The sequence below is a fragment of the Eleutherodactylus coqui genome, chromosome 1, assembly GCF_035609145.1.
Source record: "Eleutherodactylus coqui strain aEleCoq1 chromosome 1, aEleCoq1.hap1, whole genome shotgun sequence".
Lineage (NCBI taxonomy): Eukaryota > Metazoa > Chordata > Amphibia > Anura > Eleutherodactylidae > Eleutherodactylus > Eleutherodactylus coqui.
In genome coordinates, this window is record NC_089837.1 from 34,254,538 (window position 1) to 34,277,021 (window position 22,484).

At 44.3% G+C, this 22,484-nt stretch overlaps 1 protein-coding gene across 9 annotated transcripts in view; it reads right to left on the reverse strand.

Moving 5' to 3' along the window:
• The window catches only part of NCOA1 (nuclear receptor coactivator 1), a 559,390-nt gene that overhangs the window by 79,485 nt on the left and 457,421 nt on the right, over positions 1-22,484 (reverse strand). For all 9 annotated transcript variants that reach the window (XM_066594793.1, XM_066594827.1, XM_066594821.1 and 6 more), the window contains exon 4: positions 5,047-5,147. In XM_066594793.1, the coding sequence (XP_066450890.1) occupies positions 5,047-5,147 (101 nt within the window). The remainder of the gene's footprint in view (positions 1-5,046; positions 5,148-22,484) is intronic.

Sequence of the window (22,484 nt, forward strand, 5' to 3'; positions counted from 1 at the left end):
TCCATCTCACATCCAATATCTATCTCTCTATCTCATATCTATCGCTCTATCCATCCATCTCATATCCATCTCATATCTATCCATCTATCCATCTCATATCTATCTCCTATCTATCTATCTATCTATCTATCCATCTCATATCCATCCATCCATCTCATATCCATCCATCCAATATCTATCTCTCTATCTCATATCTATCTCTCTATCTCATAATCTCATATCTATCCATCCATCATCTATCTCTCTATCTCATATCTATCTCTCTATCTCATATCTATCCATCCATCCAATATCTATCCATCCATCTCATATCCATCTATCCATCTCATATCCATCCATCCATCTCACATCCATCCATCCATCTCACATCCATCCATCCATCTCACATCCAATATCTATCTCTCTATCTCATATCTATCTCTCTATCCATCCATCTCATATCTATCTCTCTATCCATCCATCTCATATCTATCTATCCATCTATCCATCTCATATCTATCCATCTCATATCTATCTATCTATCTATCTATCTCATATCTATCTATCTATCTCATATCTATCTATTTCATATCTATCTATCTATCTATTTCATATCTATCTATCTCATATCTCTCTCTCTCATATCTATCTATCTATCCCTCTATCTATCTCCTATCTATCTATCTATCTATCTATCTATCTATCTACCTCATATCTATCTATCTCTATCTCATATAGATCTATCTCGCTCTATATCTCTGTCATATCTCTCTTTGTCTCATATCTCCCTCTCATATCTATCTCTCTATCATCTATTCCATATCTACCTGGCTCTCGCTATATATTTATTAATTGACTGATCTCTCTCCTACACTATCTTGCCAAAAGTAATTGGACACGGAAAGTCAGTATTTATTTCCATATGATAATGCTTAGTGGGGCTTATTTGGCTCTAATTACATCACTTTAGCTGGTATTTTCCTCCATTCATCCTGCAAATGTCTGGTGAATTCTCTCAAAGAAGATGAACGCTGTTCATATTTCCTGACCCAATGTTCCAGTTCATCCCAAAGATGTACAGTAGGGTTCAGGTTGGGGATCAGCAGGCAGTCCAATCGTAGAACATCCATATCCTCAGACTAATGTAAAACAGTGTTGGATTTGTGACGAGGCGCGTTGTCTTGCTGGAAGTATGGCCGACCATTCCCAGAGTATCGCCACAATGTCAGCAGCACATTATTGTACAGAATGGCAAGGTACGCCTTCGGGTTCATGGTTCTTGCCTCTACAACCAACCGAGACCATGTCATGTAAAACATCCCCAGACCACAACAGAACCTTCCCTGTACTTAACTATTGGCACAACACATTCCGGCAGAAGACGTTCCCCAGGATCCCCCACACCCAGGTACATCCATCTGATCTGGAGATGGAGTAGTGTTATTCATCACTCCATAGATCGTTCTTCCATTGCTCAACTGTCCAATGAAGACACTGCTTGCACCTCTGTAGACTGATACAGAGAGAACTCGACAGACATTTGCAGGATGAATGGAGGGAAATACCTGCTGAAGTGTATCAGATGATAGAAAGTAAGTAACGGAGAGTATCTGATGTCTTTAGGGCCAAAGGAGCCCCACTAAGTATTAACATAGAACTCGGAGAGAGCTGCCGCAGGCAGGAAGATGCCGTAGCGATGTCGCCCCATGATTCAGAGCTCATTTCCGACTGCGTTCTGAAATGGCGCTGCATTTCAGAATAAGACCTACATGGGCGCAGTGTACATACCTGTTGCTGGTTCAAGCTTCCTGTGATTTTGGCAGCATGAACCTGGTGCCAGATGCAGAACCTTGTACCTCACTACCGCCCCCTGCTGGTTAGGTGCCTCTGCAGGACATGTGGAGTTGTAGAGCAAAAAAACCTACATCCTACATCTCCCGCCATGCAATACAACATGTTGCTCAGTACTAAATTATGATCAACAGATTGAGTGTGTCCAGGGAGTGGACTTACTGCCCCCGGGCATGATGAAGTAGACTGGCAATCAATACCCGGATCATCGTATAGCAGAATATGCCAACGGCATGACAGAAAGACAAAGACAGGAAGAGATGTGTCAGTCACCGTAAACGTGGCCGTTAGTGACTCTGTGACGATGCTTGTTGCTAAGCAACCTTTATTCTGCACTGGATCAAGACTGAGTAGTGATACAAAGTAACAAGGCAATGGATTATATACGTCCTTCAGCTACATATATGAACTTCCAGTACAAAGAGACATGAGCAAGGGAAATTAGGGATCCCAAAGTTCAAATCTATAGTCACACACAGGGGTCCGCATCTGATCTATACGGGAAACAGTCAGTGAGCAGGCAACACATGTACCCATACACAGTAATGTCATATAAGGGAAAAGGGACCATTGCTTCCTGCCTCTTCACTCTGTACTGCTTGTGCCCTATGATGAGATCAGTACAAGGGACATCACATGAATATATGGAAACCATCACCAAGTAGGCCAGCTGCTGCCCATATAGCTTATTATAACTTTTCTATTATCATTAATTTTTTTTACAATCAGGAGAACTATAATCAGTAACAAAGACACCGAATACTCAGGAACAGATGAATATTTAATTACTTCGATTAACATAATTACACCTAATACCTGCATTATTAATTCATAGCCCAACCAACCAGCATTACATCATTAGGTACTCAAAGTATGTCCTAAGAATGGATCGGTTATAATGGACCAGTCATCAGCACTTCGCTGACTGTTTCCAGGCAGTAAGAGAATGCATCTTTCCGATACTGTACAGAGTAATAACAAATAGATCTAAGATACGTTACACAGATGTTACATTATATGGTACATACATTACTTATCCTGTATTATACTCCAGAGCTGCACTCATTATTCTGCTGGTGGAGTCACTGTGTACATACATTACTTATCCTGTACTGATCCTGAGTTACATCCTGTATTATACTCCAGAGCTGCACTCACTATTCTGCTGGTGGAGTCACTGTGTACATACATTACTTATACTGATCCTGAGTTACATCCTGTATTATACTGCAGAGCTGCACTCACTATTCTGCTGGTGGAGTCACTGTGTACATACATTACTTATCCTGTACTGATCCTGAGTTACATCCTGTATTATACTCCAGAGCTGCACTCACTATTCTGCTGGTGGAGTCACTGTGTACATACATTACTTATCCTGCACTGATCCAGAGTTACATCCTGTATTATACTCCAGAGCTGCACTCACTATTCTGCTGGTGGAGTCTGTGTACATACATTACTTATCCTGTATTGATCCTGTATTATACTCCAGAGCTGCACTCACTATTCTGCTGGTGGAGTCACTGTGTACATACATTACTTATCCTGTACTGATCCTGGGTTACACCCTGTATTATACTCCAGAGCTGCACTCACTATTCTGCTGGTGGAGACACTGTGTACATACATTACTTATCCTGTACTGCTCCTGAGTTATATCCTGTATTATAGTCCAGAGCTGTACTCACTATTCTGCTGGTGGAGTCACTGTGTACATACATTACTTATCCTGTACTGATCCTGAGTTACATCCTGTATTATACTCCAGAGCTGCACTCACTATTCTGCTGCTGGAGTCACTGTGTACATACATTACTTATTCTGTACTGATCCTGAGTTACATCCTGTATTATACCCTAGAGCTGCACTCACTATTCTGTAGGTGGAGTCACTGTGTACATACATTACTTATCCTGTACGGCTCCTGAGTTACATCCTGTATTATACTCCAGAGCTGCACTCACTATTCTGCTGGTGGAGTCACTGAGTACATACATTACTTATCCTGTACTGCTCCTGAGTTACATGTGTATTATACTCCAGAGCTGCACTCACTATTCTGCTGGTGGAGTCCCTGTGTACATACATTACTCATCCTGTATTATACTGCAGAGCTGCACTCACTATTCTGCTGGGGGAGACACTGTGTACATACATTACTTATCCTGTACTGATCCTGAGTTACAGGCTGTATTATACTCCAGAGCTGCACTCACTGTTCTGCTGGTGGAGTCACTGTGTACATACATTACTTATCCTGTACTGATCCTGGATTACACTCTGTATTATACTCCAGAGCTGCACTCACTATTCTGCTGGTGGAGTCACTGTGTACATACATTACTTATCCTGTACTGATCCCTAGTTACATCCTGTGTTATACTCCAGAGCTGCACTCACTATTCTGCTGGTGGAGTCACTGTGTACATACATTACTTATACTGATCCTGAGTTACATCCTGTATTATACTGCAGAGCTGCACTCACTATTCTGCTGGTGGAGTCACTGTGTACATACATTACTTATCCTGTACTGATCCTGGATTACACTCTGTATTATACTCCAGAGCTGCACTCACTATTCTGCTGGTGGAGTCACTGTGTACATACATTACTTATCCTGTACTGATCCTGAGTTACACCCTGTATTATACTCCAGAGCTGCACTCACTATTCTGCTTGTGGAGTCACTGTGTACATGCATTACTTATCCTGTACTGCTCCTGAGTTACATCCTGTATTATACTCCAGAGCTGCACTCACTATTCTGCTGGTGGAGTCACTGTGTACATGCATTACTTATCCTGTACTGCTCCTGAGTTACATCCTGTATTATACTCCAGAGCTGCACTCACTATTCTGCTGGTGGAGTCCCTGTGTACATACATTACTCATCCTGTATTATACTGCAGAGCTGCACTTACTATTCTGCTGGGGGAGACACTGTGTACATACATTACTTATCCTGTACTGATCCTGAGTTACAGGCTGTATTATACTCCAGAGCTGCGCTCACTATTCTGCTAGTGCAGTCAGTATGTACATACAGTAGGTTGCTTATCCTGGGTCATATCCTGTATAATATACTGCAGGTCTCCTAAGTGTCTTACAGAATACACATTACAATATTGCCATGAGTGGAACCAAATGACAAACTCAGCTCTGCTACATCTCTGTACAGACACTTTACAGATACACAGGGGATTCACATACCTCTAAAAGGAGAGGACCCAGTGATTCCTTCTCAATGACTCCCCCGCTGCTGGACGAGATGTCAGATTTCTGAACATCATCATCGACGCCAGAAGTTTTTTCTGTAACAGAAGAGTGAATCGTTGTCAGGCTGGGACTTGTGGTTCCTGTGCCCTCCCCATCTGTACATAGCACTGGTCTCATACAGTATATAGGTGTCCCTTACATGTACTGCTTATATCTTGCGCAGTAATTCCCTTCATGATAATAGGCGGCACAGCTCTGGCCTTAAGAGCTTACAATCGCAACCCAGGCGCCAATCTTTAGGGCTTAACCATTGCAGTGCTGTAACTTTGCAAACTGGAACTATGGGTTTGGGTTACAGGTGACTGAACACCAAGCATGAGTGATCAGAAAAGACCAAGAATATCCCTCAGCTGAGGGTTTGTTACAATTGTATCCAGTAGCAGTGGGGCAAATCTGGTTTGTTACAATGTATCAGTGCAGGTAAAATGTATCAGCCTGGAGTCCAGAGTAAATAGAAATGATCAGCTGTGATAAATATTAGGTCTGTAAGATATTCAGTGACAGCAAGCAGAGCCCTTGAAAAGGGCAAGAAATTGGAAGAAAAGTTATTAGAAAAGTTCCAAAACTTTTTAGGTCACATAAAACCGCACAAAGTCCGTCTAGTCCTGCAGCGCACAGCTAGGCAGGCCGGGCCTCTTTCTCACGGGCTGTTAGATCCACATAGGATTTTTTTCCTACGTTGATCTGCAGCAGAACTCCGCCCGCTGCGAATGTGGCTGCAGATACGTGCGAGGATTTGGACCTTGTGGATTATGGGAGGGCGCCGTGCAAAGAATTGGCGTCAGTTACTTTTTTCTGCAATGTAGGTTCTTATGCTGCAGATTTTTCCGCCAGCAGATTCTGAAGTCCTTATTGCGGAAAAGACTATTGACATCAATTCTTGGCATGTTTTCTGCGCAGAATCCGCATTGAGGTGCCGCATGCGGATTTGTGTCAATGACGTGTGCAAATTGCGCGTGTGGGACTTCGAAGCTCAGCCCTAGAGTTTGGCCGTGGATTAAACGGTCAGATCCCCATCGGAAAAATCCGGAATGGATCTGACATTAAGATGAAAATGGTCGAGGGGGTGCGGGAAAGCTGGGTGACGACTCAGGTACGACTCTGCTAGCAATTCTTTTCCAGTTCCAGGTACTGCGGATTAGACAGCCAGTAAGAGATCCCCCCTCTGTGATGAGACAGAAGTGTCAGCGGCGCCCACATACACAGACACTTACAGTAATGCACTTAAATACTAAATTTCATTAGATGCCAATCTGGAAGTTTCTGTCTTTTAAAAGCACTTGCTGCAATACCCGGGAGACGCCTGCGGAATACATTACACACAGCGCGCATGGGGGGGCAAATACATTCACCGCTTCAAGGTTAGCATTGGAACTTTCAGGAGGGTTTAAAGGAGAAGCTGTTGGAAATGTGCTGCGAGACACAAAAACGATAACCTGCAAGAAAAGCTATTAGGTGTATTCATACGGCGTGCCGAAAGAAAGAAAGAAAGAAAGAGGGAGAGAGAAAGAAAGAAAGAAAGAAAGAAAGAAAGAAAGAAAGAAAAAAGAGAAGAAAGAAAGAAAAAAAAAGAAAAAAAAGAGAGAGAAAGAAAGAAAGAAAAAAAAGAGAGAGAAAGAAAGAAAGAAAAAAAAGAGAGAGAAAGAAAAAAAAGAGAGAGAAAGAAAGAAAGAAAAAAAAGAGAGAGAAAGAAAGAAAGAAAAAAAAGAGAGAGAAAGAAAGAAAGAAAAAAAAGAGAGAGAAAGAAAGAAAGAAAAAAAAGAGAGAGAAAGAAAGAAAGAAAAAAAAGAGAGAGAAAGAAAGAAAGAAAAAAAAGAGAGAGAAAGAAAGAAAGAAAAAAAAGAGAGAGAAAGAAAGAAAGAAAAAAAAGAGAGAGAAAGAAAGAAAGAAAAAAAAGAGAGAGAAAGAAAGAAAGAAAAAAAAGAGAGAGAAAGAAAGAAAAAAAAAAAGAGAGAAAGAAAGAAAGAAAAAAAAAGAAAGAAAGAGAAAAAAAGAGAAAGAAAGAAAAAAAAGAAAAAAAAAGAAAGAAAGAGAAAAAAAGAGAAAGAAAGAAAAAAAAGAGAGAGAAAGAAAGAAAAAAAAGAGAGAGAAAAAGAAAAAAGAGAGAAAGAAAGAAACATGAAAGAGAAAAGAAAGAGATAGAAGAAGAAGAAAAAAAAAGAAAGAAAGAAGGAAAAAGGAAAGAAAGAAAGAAAGAAAGAGAGAAAAAAAACAAAGAGCGAAAGAAAGCAAATGAGTTGCTACTTCTGTAACATCCACAGATCTCTGAGGGGCAGCCTTCATCTGACACAATGGGGCACATTGTTTATCTGGCTCGTGCCACTATTATGAAAATGCCAAAATGTTGACTTCTTGAGAGTTTACGCCCCCCCCCCGCAATTTTTAAGAGGTGGGTGGAGCCTAGTAACAGGGGTCGTGGACGGGCACGGCCTGCTGCATTTTGTACAAGTTATTCCAGTCATTCATAGATGAAACCCATGCTGTTTCGGACATGGTGCGGGGTGCTATGTATAAGGAGGCTGGCACTATTCAGCACCCTTCACTCCAGCACTGACTTTATTTAGACCGGCATAAGTCAATTCTAGTATCTAAAAGCCGCAAACTTGGCACATTGCAACTTTTTGATTGTTTACGCCAATGGTGCACTTCAAGCAGTTGCTCCAGGCTCCACATTATCCGCCCTTCAGGGGGGCCCCTGACTACCCATTCTCTGGCAGGCTGGGTGGGGGCCCCTCAACATGGGTTCCTCATGGGTCCCTTTCTGCACCAGTGGAAATAAGAACAAATCTACATACTCGCCTTCTTGTTCCCCGAAGCCACTCTGAGCATCTTCCTACTTCTGGGTATGTGACCGGCGCTGGCCTATCCTCAGCCTCAGACACTGAGACCAAGGATTGGGTGTAGCGGTCATGGCCAGCATGTACATGTCACCCGGGAGTAATAAGACGCAGTGTGGAGCAGCTTCGGGAACAAGAAGGTGAGTATGCAGTTTTTAATTTTTTTTTTACACTGGCACTGAGGAGTGCTATTATTATATGAGGGGACCCTGAGGGTCACTATTACTATATGAAGGGGCGTTGTGGGGCACTACTACTTTATGAGGGGGTGCTGTGGGGCACTACTACTGTTTGAGGAGGCGCTGATGGGCACTATTACTACCGTATATACGGGGGGGCACTATTACTATGTAAGGGGCACTATTATTGTATAAGGGAGTTCTGAGGGGCACTGTTAATGTATAAAGGGGCATCAAGAGGCATTATTAATGTATAAGGGGGCAATATTAATTCTACAGGCAGAAATGGGGCACTATTAACTGTGGGGACAGAAAAGGTGGCATTATTAATTCTGGAGACCGAGAGGGAGCATTATTTATCAAGGGATCAGAAAAGGCATTCTTATTACTGATGGGGCATAAAACAGGGCACTTTTACTGTGCGGGGGGCACTAAAAGCAGCACTCATGGTGTGGGACCTAATTGCTATCTAGGCTAAAATGTATTGTGTAAAAGTGTGGGAAATGTAGGGAGGGTGATGGGAAAGCAGACAGCCAAAGATTTCTCTGTATTAACTTCTGCAAAAAGAAGTTGTGGCCAGGAGAAGTAATCATGGCAGTCTGGGCCCAGATAGAGAACAAAAGGGAAAAAGCGGCACTAATCAGAAATGACGCCATCTGTGATTAGTGGAGGTAACTGCAGTATAATCACTGTTACTATGCAGAGCAGGTATCTCACTTATTTAAAAATATAACAGTACTGTGAGGGTGGTCCCTGAGGGGCACTATTATTGTGGGGTGGTTACTAACAGGCACTATTACAGTGAGGGGCTAAAAAGGGTGTGGCTTAGTGTAAATGGGGCACGCACTAAAACCTTCCTCTTTCGCTTTTTGAAGTTTTTGCCCAAGAAGAGCATGGCAAAATAACTGTTCCAACTGTTGTGGGGGGTGGTGGTGGGGGCGGGGGGGGATAGCTGCTATATATTGTGGGCAGCCTTAATCTGGCCCTGACACTTTTTCAAAGGTGAGTGGATCCCAACATTAGGGGGCGTGGCTGTCTGATAGATTTGCAGAAACTGGGGTAAATCATAGATGGAACCTTCAGCAGCTCGGATCCGACTTTTTTCTGCACATGTATCTCATTTTGGAAAAGAAACAGCTAAATAACAAAGTCAGCTCTGCTACATGCTGGTGTAAGTGTATGAGCTGGGCACAATTGTAATAAGGAGTTAATGAGCTGCCGCTGGCACATGGCGGTTCAGTCGGGTGATGATGAGTGGAGTGATCCTTATTGGTCTCGCTCGCCATCTTCTCTTCTCCGTCTTCTGGGATCCTACAGCCACTTGAAGCAGCTTGTGAGAAAGCATCAGATGAGGCCTGGGCTGTGCCAGCACATTACATAACCCGGCAGCGTGCGGCGAGCTGGGTGCCAAGACCTCAGCAGGGCGGGGTGGCTGTGATGGGGAAGATGTGGTCTGGAGGAAGACGAGCCGTGATTGAAGGGAAAAGGAAGGAGCGGCGGAAGCTCAGGAAATCCTGCTGCGTCTGGCTATTTTTGGACAGGCCGGTGGTTTATTTCAGTGCTGCCTGAAGGGTTGGGCAGTGCCAAGAAGCCTACAGACAATACAAACAGTGGGCACAATGTCTGAAGCCGCTGTTGTAGTGGATTAGCCTATATTTTCCCAAAATACATAGAGCCAAGGGGGCAAAAACAGCTGCGCGGCCTCTTCTATAGAATCACCCGTACAGCCAGGGCAAAGGGGGCAAATTACCCTGCAGGAGAATTACCCATAAGGCTATACGGTATTGCCCTAAAGCAGGGCATGAGCACAGTGTGGTACCCCCAGAGGCATAGCATGTACCCTTTGGGGTCTACGACCAGGAGGTTTCCACTACCTAATGCTGTGCCCTGCTGTACCCCCCTTGCCCTGCAGACCTATCCCCCGATGCCAGCTGTGATAATATTTATGCATAGGGTTACCACTGTTGTCCCAACGATTATTAGTGCCCCCCTTGGTAGAATCAATAGTAATAGTGACCCCACTAGTGACTCTAGTAGTAATATTGTCCCGGGTTAACAGCCCCAGTACTAATAGTGGCCCCTATAGTAATAGTGATCCTCCTAGTAGGCTCATTAATAATAGTGTCCCCATTAGTTGACCTAGTAGTAATATTACTCCCCATTAGCGGCCCACGTAATAATAGTGCTCCTATTAGCAACCCCCAGTGGTAATAGTGACCATGTTAGTGGGCCCATTGATAATAGTGACCCCCACAATGGCCCAAATAGTAATAGTGACACTGTTAGCAGGCCTAGTAGTATTAGTCACTTCTGTTAGCAGGCCTAGTAGTAATTGTGAGACCCATAGTGGCTCCATTAGTAAAAGTGACTAAATTAGTGGCCCAAGTAGCAATAGTGACCCCCACAGTCGCCCCAGTAATTCTAGTGACCCTGTGAGCAGGACTAGCAGTATTAGTCACCTCTGTTAGCCTCCTGTTCTTCCGTCCTGGAAGGGAGGACACAGGTCTCATACTCTCCTCTCTCGCCTCACTGCTGCTATGGTTTCCTCACTCACTTCTGAGTAGCAGGATCAAGTGATCCCAATACTGGGAAATAAGTGGGGACAGTAGAGGTGCGGACAGGTGTGGCGGCGAGCGAGAGAGGAGAGTATAGGATTTTTTTACTGCATGGAAGGGGACATTCTGGGGCACTACTATTGGTGGGCACATGTGGGGCACCATTACTGAAGGGCAGATGTAGCGGACAGTATTAGTGAGGTTCACATGTGGGGGCACTATTACTGAGAGATACAAGTGAGGGGAACTATAACTGAGGGGTACATGGAGCTATTGAGAAGCACATTTGGAGGCACTATTACAGAGAGATCATAGAATGGTAGAGTTGGAAGGGACCACAGGGTACATGTGAGGGCACTATTACTGAGGGACATGTGTGGGGCACTATTACTGAAGAACACATGAGAGGGCATTGTTATTGAGGGGCACATGCAGGGGCACTATTACTAAGGCGTACATGTGGGGGTTACTGAGGAGCACATGTGGAGGCACTGTTAGGGAAAGGTACATGTGGGGGCACTATTACTAAGGGACACATGTGGGAGCATTAAGACTGAGATGCACATAAAGGGCATTATTATGGAGGTGCGCATGTGGAGGCACTATTACTGCAAGGTACATACAGGGGCATTATTACTAAGGGGCACACGTGTGGGCACTATTACTGAGGGACACACGTGGGAGCACTGTTACTAAAGAGCACATATGAGGCGCACTATTGCTGAGGGTATATGTGATGGGCATTATTTTTAAGGGGCACATGCAGGGGCACTATTACTGGGGGACACAAATGAGGGGCACTATTAGAGAGAAACACATGTGGGGACAGTATTACTGATGGGGATTAATAGGAATGCTAATAATAAGGGACACATTCAGGGAGCACTACGTCAGGGCACTATTGCTAAGGGACATGTGTGGGGGCAGAAATTGGAGGTACCCTATAGATAGTTGATGCAACCTACTGAGTGGGTACCAGCCCATGTTAGCCTCAGAATCTTTTCTAATGGGTGGCAGGATGCATACTCTCATAAAGAGGTTCTGCAGCAGCCAGGGAATGTATTACAAATCATCTGCGGCCACACAATTTACCTGTGACTTGTAATACCCTGATAATGGGCAGCAGGAGGTATGTGATATATGTCATATGATCTTGCAATAACAATACCCATCCCCACATAGCCCCCTCACCCCATTATCCATATTTAAGAGCAGCCAATGGGAGAGCAGTATCTCTGTCTGACATGACGTCTTCATCTCTGCCGCTCTGTATAGATATAATATGAACATAATAGCTGGAGGGTATATAGAGAAAAGTGATGGTTCATGCAAGGACAATGCAGTGTCACCCGTTGGGGGAGGGGGTCCAGGCGGGAGTGGCGACATCAGCAGCCCTAGAAAGCTCTTGCTCCACCACGGCCATCAAATGTGCATCGCTTACCAACATCTGGCGTCTAATTCTGCATTGATAGCAAGATCTATCATTATATTATATTTCTCTATCTCATATCTATCTATCACATATCTATCTATCTATCATCTATCTATCTCATATCTATCTATCCATCCATCCATCTCCTATCTCTTATATCTATCTATCTATCCATCTATCCATCTCCTATCTCTCATATTTATCTATCTATCCATCTATCCATCCATCCATCTATCCATCTATCCATCTCCTATCTCTCATATCTATATATCTATCCATCTATCCATCTCTTATCTATCCATCTCTTATCTATCCATCTATCCATCTATCCATCTATCCATCTATCCATCTCCTATCTCTCATATCTATCCATCTATCCATCTATCCATCTCTCATATCTATCCATCTATCCATCTATCTATCCATCTATCCATCTATCCATCTATCCATCTATCCATCTCCTATCTCTCATAGCTATCTATCTATCCATCCATCTATCCATCTCTTATCTATCCATCCATCCATCCATCCATCTCCTATCTCTTATATCTATCTATCTATCCATCTATCCATCCATCCATCCATCCATCTCCTATCTCTCATATCTATCTATCTATCCATCTATCCATCTCTTATCTATCCATCTATCCATCTCTTATCTATCCATATATCTATCCATCCATCCCCTATCTCTCATATCTATCTATCTATCCATCTATCCATCTCTTATCTATCCATCTATCCATCCATCTATCTCCCGTATCTATCTATCTATCTATCTATCTCCCGTATCTATCTATCTATCTATCTCCCGTATCTATCTATCTATCTATCTCCCGTATCTATCTATCTCATATCTATTTATCTATCTATCTATCTATCTATCGCATATCTATCTATCGCATATCTATCTATCGATCGCATATCTATCTATCGCATATCTATCTATCTATCTATCGCATATCTATCTATCCCATATCTATCTATCTATCTATCTATCGCATATCTATCTATCTCCTATCTATCTCCTATCTATCTATCTATCTCCTATCTATCTAGACTTAAGCGATAATTTACGGCAGTCTTTCTGTAGCCTCACCAACTTTTAGAAAAGAGAGTGGAGTAAAAACGTCAAGTATCGCCAATAACGGCGAGTGCGACAATTTACAATTTATATATACCAGATTAAAGGAATTCTGCAAAACTTTCCCCATTTCCTCTTAAATAAATAAATGTAACGGCGTCTGGAGCAAAGCGCAGAGAGTCAGCGCCCCCCCCCCCCCCAGTGTCCACCGCCGCTCGTCTCGGCCCATTTTAAAGGAGCCTGTCCCCCGTGTGCAGAAGGCACTAATTATTATTGATAGCGCAGCCGCTGGCGTGAAAGGAGTGTTTAACCTTAATGAGCTTTTTCATTTCCAGAAAAGAAAACACGTAACGGAGGGGAGCGCGGGCCCCGCAGAGAGCAAACGCGCAGCAATTAGCAATTAGTACACCTAGGGAGTCCCGCTCGAGAGGAGGCTGGTAATGCAATAGCCCAGGTTCGGTTACATCATGCAGAGCGGGCAGGCTAATTAAAGGGGGTGGCACAAAGTAGGGCAGAAACGCTTCTCTCCGTAGCTAAATAAATCACTCATTCTTTTATTCCTGAACTGCGCACAGCTCCAGGTACGACGCGGCGGCGGCCTTCCAGCAGCATTAATTAAACAGTCTTAGAAGCAAGCGTCAAGTTGGCGCTGTGCCAAGCTAGGGAGGCATAAAATGGCATCAATACCAACTTATTATATGAAAGGATGACTTCGCTTAAAGGAACAGCGCAACAGGTCGGCCCACAGTTCTAGGAATATCCAAAAGCGCAATAAGCGGGGAAATAAATCATGCAGCAATCTCGTCGGAATTCTTGCGGTCACTGGGAGCCATCCCCATGCCCCCCGTCCCCCCCACCACCTCATGTGACGGTCGTGATTTCACTGAATTGAAAAGCTACCGCCTTAAAAAATTGGAAACAGATGGTTGCAAAAACAGCGCAAATAGCTCTGCGCAGGTTGGGTGTGGTATTGCAGCTCAGCCACATTCAATTCAATGTAGCTGCAATCTCTGACACAACACATAGACAGGGGTGGCGCTGTTTGCTATGTATTTTTCTATTCCTGGAGAACCCCTTTAAAAAGTAGCAATTTTATTCCTCTCCCCTATTGCTCTTCCTATACCAGGTGTCAGTCTTTACTGTATTTCTGGTATTCCATTCATAAATCAGGAATACTCAGGAGGCTAGCCCTACGTGTTACGTGACATGAAGATTGCACTGCAGTATTGCATCTAACGATCGTCAGTGGTGTTGCGTTGCATCATGCGACCAAATTGGTTGGATTTTGGTCACTAGTCACATGCGACTTTTCCACCACAGACATCAGTCTAACTTCCACCGTCACCCCATTGACTTCAATGACATCGCAGGCCTAAGCAGCAATCATTGGTCACATGATGCGGTCCAAAGTCGCCAAGTGGCACTAACCAACGAGGGGGATTCCTAACTTGGCAAGTTATCCCTTAACTACAGGATAGGGGATAACTTGGCGATCACTGGGGTCTGGCAACTGGGATCCCCACCAATCTAGATAAATTGTCCGGATATGGTGGGTGACGAAATTTAGGTAGCGGTGGTTGTGCATGTGTGCCACCGCGCCATTCACTCCAATGGGAGCACTGGAAATAGTGGAGTTCAAGTCCTCGGCAGTTTTGGTGGTCCCATTAACTTCAGTGGTCCCAATGAAGTGAAGGGTGCTGCTGTCAAAATATCAGAACACGCTGGGTACGATTTCTCCAAATTGCTCGCATTGCTTATCTTGTTCAGTCTGTATTATACTTCAGAGCTGCACTCACAATTCATCAGCTTGTCAGTGGAAACAGTCAGTATGCTTGTTGTGAGCTTCTATACTGCAAGGAGTGCGGTAAGTACGTTCCAACATTAGATGACTGTGCGGAACTTGGTCTAAAGACAAGACTTCCCAGAATATGAATCACCACAGCAGACACTGAACAAGCAGGAGATACTGGGAGATTTCAGCTCTGAAGCCTACAGAACTGCCCATCATCTTTCGATTGTCTGGTGATTAGTGGCAACCAATCCAGGTCAGGTGACGGGAGCGTCCGGTTGCAGTTGGTTTCGTTTTCTCTGAGGTGTTACACGGTTCTCCGCTTTCATGCTGGATTTGCATGCAGGTGCTGGGGGATTTTGTACAGTTCACCTCAGTGCAGCCGTAGAGACATGGGAAATCATAATGACCCCGGTGTTAAAGGACTAGTCCACCCAAAATGATCCAAAATGTCCACCCCTTCGTATCAGTTCTACAAGGCCACCTTAAAAGGGTGTGAATACTTCTGCAAATACTTTTTATTGATCCAGTGCATCTTTGATTTAAAATGTACTGTTTTGCATCTACAGCCCCTATAAAAAGGTAGGTCTACCCCGGGGATTTTACAACGTGTCCTCTCATTGGTCCGCAGACACACAAGTACATCTCCCATTGGTCACTGGGTCGGAGCTGAAGAGCGCACACACATCTGCACGGGCCACAACAGAGACTGTTACAAACATCCAACTGCACAGCTAAAAGGAAGCTGTCATCAGAAAACGACCTAATATATAAACCCCTTTTTTCTGTTAAACACATTTTTAAAGAATTTTTGGGTGATTTTTTTTTTAAATTTTTGGTCCCTTTGTGTATTCAAAAAAATAAAATCCTAAAATCTGGCATCTTTTGCATGGACCACCCGTAATAAGCTGATACTTCCCGATCTGTAGAGAAGCCTTACAGCGGTCGTCTCACTAACATCACAGGCAGATTACACTGTAAGCCCGCCTGCACACGAACGGGTCGGATTCCGCATGCGGGAGCCTGCAGCGCAATGACCGTGGCTGGCGAACCTGTATTTTCTCTTCTTTTCTGCACTGCGGTTGGACGCAGCGAGCCGCCATCAGACATGCGCCGTATCGATTTTTTTAAAAAAATGCCTATTTTTCCCACACCATCAATGATGAGGAATCTGCAACCTTTCCACAATGTCAACTGCGGAAGGGCAGCGAGTTGGACAGTTTCCACTGACTTCAATGGAAGCCGATCGTGTAGAATCCGCGCAAAAATAGAGCAGCCCAATTTTTCCTCCGCTTGCAGAAACCGCAATTGATTTCCGCTTGTGTGCAGGAAGAGGCGTTTTCCATAGCATGCTATGAACGGTATTTGCTGCGGACACCGATAGCGGATTCTGCAATGCAAATCTGTTAGTATGCAGCGGCTTTGGTAACACCTATATGTAGATAACACAGGACCCGCCATTCACAATAGGAGAGAGGCTGTAATTATTTACTCCAACCTCCCTGCAGAATGACCCCCGCACAGATCATGTCTAGAACAGTCTCCTATAGAAGTCAACGGGTCCCCTGCTTGAATGGCCCATGAGGCTGCTGTAAAGCATATCTTCAAATTGCTGTTAAATGTAGCTCAGGAAAGACGTCCGCCCCCCCCAATTAAAAAAGTCTCTATAAGCAGAACAGTATAATGTCTCCATCAGTCGCCCAATAGAGTTATGGTACTCCATTACCCTCCGCAGCTACATAATAACCCTCCCTTTGGCATCTATCCTATTACACCATGGCATTTGTATAATAAACACCAATTATTAAAGGCATCCCCCCCAATGACACCATCTATAACATCTTACTCTATACTCCTGTACGTGACGCCACTCCCCAGCGACCTCTAAAAAAAACAAGTAATGGTTTTCCGCGTAAAGACAGCATTCTTCACAGTCTTCCTAACTCTACCCTATCCAACGGGACACTTTTCCTAAGTTCACGGGGTTAACTTTTCCATCCCCCTTACAGGATATAACATAAGCGAAAATTAGTACTATAAACCACACAGAATAGGTGGTGGGGGGCTGCTGCAGATTTCATGTTGGGGTTCCAGAAGGTTTGTGTCCAGTTTCTGGTAGGTGCTCGCTGTATGCCCGCTCCTGTCATCTGGCCCCCGGAATGTGAATACATAGGAGCGCAGGTGTCACATATGTAACCCAATAGAGAGCGTGGAAAATCACATGGCATTTTTAGCGGAGATATACTGTATAATTTACTGCTCGGAGCTGGCCGCCTGCCCAGGATACTGTAACACGGGAAGGCAGCATGCCACCTTCCCGGATTCCTATCCGCCCCAAACTCCCATAGTCCTGCCGCCTATGCAACCTGAAGAGTCCGTAAGGCTGATCTCATCAGAGGACCACCACCCCACCCGCGGTCCTAAAACCATATAAGATTATTGACTGGAGCTGGAAACGGGGTGATATGACAATGAAGCTGGAAATTCGAGAGATAATCTGCTGTTAATGAATAGTTTTGGCGCCAGAAAGTCCTAAATTTAACCTGTTAGGGCCTCACTAATGAGTATGTAGGAAATGGTCGTTAAAACAGAACAAAGGCTGAACAGAATGGTGTTTTATCACTACGGACTTTCCGAAACGATGAAAGATATAATAATAATCTTTATTTATATAGCGCCAACATATTCTGCAGCGCTTACAAGACAGGGGGAAATAAAATGAAGACCACGGTTACATGAAGTGATTGATAGAGACAGTAGGGGTGAGGGTCCTGCTCCAACGGGCTTAAATAATGGGGTGATACAGAAGATAAAGGGGCTGGAGATGGTATGGCGACATAGACAATAGTCAAATTGGGCCGTATAGTGGCTGAATCGCTATGACTGCAGGGGGCGGTTGATTGTGGCTAGCAGGGATTGCAGTCAGTAGGTCAGGGAGCATGTTATCAGGCAGAGTATAGAGGGGTTTGGTTTAGGGAATGTGGTATGCCTCCCTGAAGAGGTGCGTTTTTAGAGCACGCCTGAAGTTCTGTGAGTCCTGGATTGCCCGGATAGCTTTTGGTAGTGCGTTCCAGAGGACCGGTGCTGCTCTGGAGAAATTTTGGAGGCGGGAATGAGAGGTTCAAACCAAAGGGGCATTTAGTCTGATTTCATTAGCGGAGTGGCGGGCACGGGCTGGGTGGTGGATTGAGATGAGGGAAGCGATATAGGGGGGCGCGGTGCTGTGTATGAAGGTAGTGAGTTTGAATTTGATTCTGCATTTAACGGGCAGCCAGTGCAGTGACCGGCACAGGGCAGAGGCGTCCGAGTAGCGGCTGGACAGGAAGATGAGCCTGGCTGCCGCATTCAGGATGGATTGGAGAGGGTAGAGTCTGGTGCAGGGGAGGCCGATCAGCAACGAGTTGCAATAATCGAGCCGGGAGTGGATGAGGGCAACAGTGAGCGTTTTTAGCGCGTCCATGGCGAGAAAAGCACGTATTCTTGCGATGTTCTTGAGCTGCAGCTGACATGTTTGGGCAAGAGATTGGATGTAGGGGGTAAAGGAGAGATCTGAGTCGAATATAAACCCAAGACAGCGGGCGTGCTGGGAGCTATGGTGCCCCACACCGAGATGGAGATGTCAGGATGAGGTCGGTTAGTGGAGGGCAGTAACAGGAGAAGGTCAGTTTTAGAGAGGTTCAGTTTTGTAGAGAGAGGACATAGTGTTGGAGACAGCGGACAGACAGTCGATGGTGTTCTGGAGGAATGTTTCTGTGATGTCAGGTGTATAGCTGGGTGTCGTCAGCATAGAGATGGTCTGTCAATTGGGGGCTGTGTAGATGGAGAAGAGGAGGAGGCCGAGGACCAAGCCCTGGGGGACCCCAACAACAAAGGGAAGAGGAGGGGAGGGGGGCAAGGACCGAGCCATGGGGGACCCCCTAACAGCAAGGGGAAGAGAAGGGGAGTTAGAATCAGCAAAGGAGACGGTGAATGAGTGGTCAGATAAGTAGGAAGAAAACCAGGAGAGTGCTGTGTCCTTCAGGCCGATGGAGTGAAGCATACTGAGGAGGAGTTTGTGCTCAACAGTGTCATATGGTGCAGAGAGGTCGAGGAGAATCAGTTGTCACCCCTCAATTTGGCCGTTAGGAGGTCATTTGACACTATAGTCAGTGTGGTTTCTGTCGAGTATAGAGGGCAGAAGCTGGACTGTAGGGGGTCAAGAAGAGAGTTTTCTAAAAGATAGCTTACAAGGTGGGAGTAAACAAGGCATTCTAGTAGTTTGGAGATGAACAGTGGGTTGGAGATGGGTCGGTAGGAAGCATCAGTTGAATTCAGAGTCGGTTTCTTTAGCAGTGGGAATATGATGGCATGTTTGAATGAGAAGGGGAAGATGCCAGAGGTCAGAGAGAGGTTGAATACAGTGGTGAGGTGGGAGATAACCACCGGGAAGAGGGACCAGAGGAGGTGAGAGGAGTGAGCAGAGGAGAGCAATCTGGAGACCTCTTCCTCTGTTGAGTACAGACAGTGAGCAGGCACTAGATGCAGTACTGATGAGAGTAGGGTCGGGACTAGTCTGGGATTGGGAAGTTATTTCCTGCCGGATATCGTCAATTTTCTTTTTGAAGTAAGCAGCCAGCTCTTCAGCACTGAGATCCATCACTGGGGATGGAACTGCAATTTTGGGCTGAGAAGGGAGTGGAAAGTGTCAAAGAGTCATTTAGAGTTGTGAGGTAGTGAGGAGACGAGAGAATTGAAGTAGACTTGTTTGGCATGATGGAGGGTGAGGTTGTAAGTTCTGAGTATGAATTTGGAATGGAGAAAGTCTGGCGAAAGGAAGGCTGCCCCCCTCAAAAGAGGTCCTAGAATAGAAAGAACAAGGGTTCCCATATACAGTACATTAGCGTTGAGTCTTCTGAACCCGCTGGTTCATAAGCCAACACCAGAGCCATCTTCCTGTGGTTTCACTACCTAAACACATGAATATTCAGCCAAGCCGAAAATTCATGTGTAAAGGGCAGTTAGGGAAAGCAGCTATAGGACTAAAGATCGTTCATCTACCAGTTCTTGAAGGTGTATGGGTGGCTTAATAGTACCACTACTACCACATTTCCCCAAAAATAAGACACTATCTTATATTTATTTTTGCCCCAAAAGAGACACAGTGTCTTATTTTCGAGGGTGTCTTATACTTACCTAGCCGATGGCGTTCCGTGTCCTTTGCTCTGATAGCATTCTCTTCCTGGTAACGGGGCCTTGAATACCCTGCCTCCAGCAAGCGAGTGCTGTGATTGGATCACGAGCGCCACTGGCTCAGCCAACCAGAGCCAGCGCTCAATGAATCAATCACAGCCAGAAGCGTAACTTGAAGCCCGTGGGCCCCAATGCAAAACCTGTAACAGGGCCCCCAACTATAATGCTTTATTCATATGACTAGGCTCCCTATATGGAGAGGAGAGGCCTAATGGGCCCCCTAAGGCTACTGGGCCGGGGTGCAACCGCATCCCCTGCATCCCCTATAGTTATGCCCCTGATCACAGCCATTCAGTGATGTCAGGTTATGGCTTATTATCGGGGTAGGTCTTATCAGGGAAACACGGTAGTAGAGAGGAATGTAAACCAGCAACCAGTGCACACTTTCCTTCTACCACTGAGCAGCGATTGGATCAGAGTTTTTGAAGCCTGGGCAGAAACCCACCAAGAATAGAGGTTCATGGTGTCCAATGTTGGGCATCCTATAAACAGGCTCGCCACAATGTCATCTATAGAATCTATTGCAAAACTCCAACCAGGCAACATGGTGGCTCAGTGGTTAGTGCTGTTGTCTTGCAGTATGGTAGTCCTTGGTTCAAATGTGACTATGGATGCAATCTGCATGGAGTTTGTATGGTCTGCCAGTGTTGGTTTCCTCCCACACTCCAAAAACATACTAATAAGTGAACTGAGACTGTGAGCTCCAAGGAAACAGAACCCAATACCATGTGATGTATTGCTCTGTGCTATATAAATCAGACTCATAAATAGACTCAATCCCACTAAGATTGGACATCCAGGGTGATATATGGCTGCTAGATCTCAGACAGAAGTCCTCTACAGGCCCTGAGGTCTCCAGCTTGATTAGAAGATGGTCCTCTGATATCTAAGGCTGCCCATAGACTGGCCAACCACTAGACTTTAATCATCGTATAACAAAACGTTCTTCTGGTTTCTAGTTTCTCACCACTTTCCCAGATCACAGCTTGCTGTCAGTAAATGGGAACATTCTGGTTAGTATTCATTACACCTATACAGACCCGATACATTGGACAATTGTATCTAGCGTAGGTAGTCGATAATCCTCTGTGAGCTAAATAGTCTGGACTCCAGGTTGACACATTTTACCTGCACAGATACATTGTAACAAACTAGCAGTTCAGACTGTTTGTGGCCCATGGTTTAGCTCACAGAGGATTATCTAGAATGGATATATTTTCGCAAACCTTCAGCAGGGAAAGATAATGGGGAATGGTCCCTGAGATTGTTGTCAGTGCAACGATTGTATTAAGAAGCATAGCGTCATAATTTGCGACCCTAGTATGCCAGAAAACATACATATACAGTAAACATTAATAGATTTACCCCAAGAGGTCTGAACATATCTATCTATCTAATATCTATCCATCTCATATCTAACCATCTCATATCTAACCATCTCATATCTATCCATCTCATATCTATCCATCTCATATCTATCCATCTCATATCTATCCATCTCATATCTATCCATCTCATATCTAGCCATCTATCCATCTCATATCTAGCCATCTATCCATCTCATATCCATCCATCTATCCATCTCATATCTATCCATCTCTCTCATATCTATCCATCTCTCTCATATCTATCCATCTCTCTCATATCTATCCATCTCTCTCATATCTATCCATCTCTCTCATATCTATCCATCTCTCTCATATCTATCCATCTCTCTCATATCTATCCATCTCTCTCATATCTATCCATCTCTCTCATATCCATCCATCTCTCTCATATCCATCCATCTATCTATCTATCTATCTATCTATCCATCCATCCATCCATCACATATCTATCTATCTATCTATCTCCTATCTATCATCTATCTATCTATCTATCTATCCATCCATCTCCTATCTATCTATCTCATATCTATCTCATATCTATCTATCTGTCTCATATCTCTCTCATACCTATCTATCTAGCTCATATCTATCTATCTCATATCTATCTATTTGTCTCATATCTATCACTCATATATCTCTCTCTCATACCTATGTTTACTATCTATCTATCTATCTATCTATCTATCTATCTATCTATCTATCTAATATCTATTTATCTATCTATCTGTCTCATAGCTCTCTCTCATACCTATCTATCTATCTCCTATCTATCTATCTATCTATCTATCTATCTATCTATCTATCTGTCTCATAGCTCTCTCTCATACCTATCTATCTATCTCCTATCTATCTATCTCCTATCTATCTATCTATCTATCT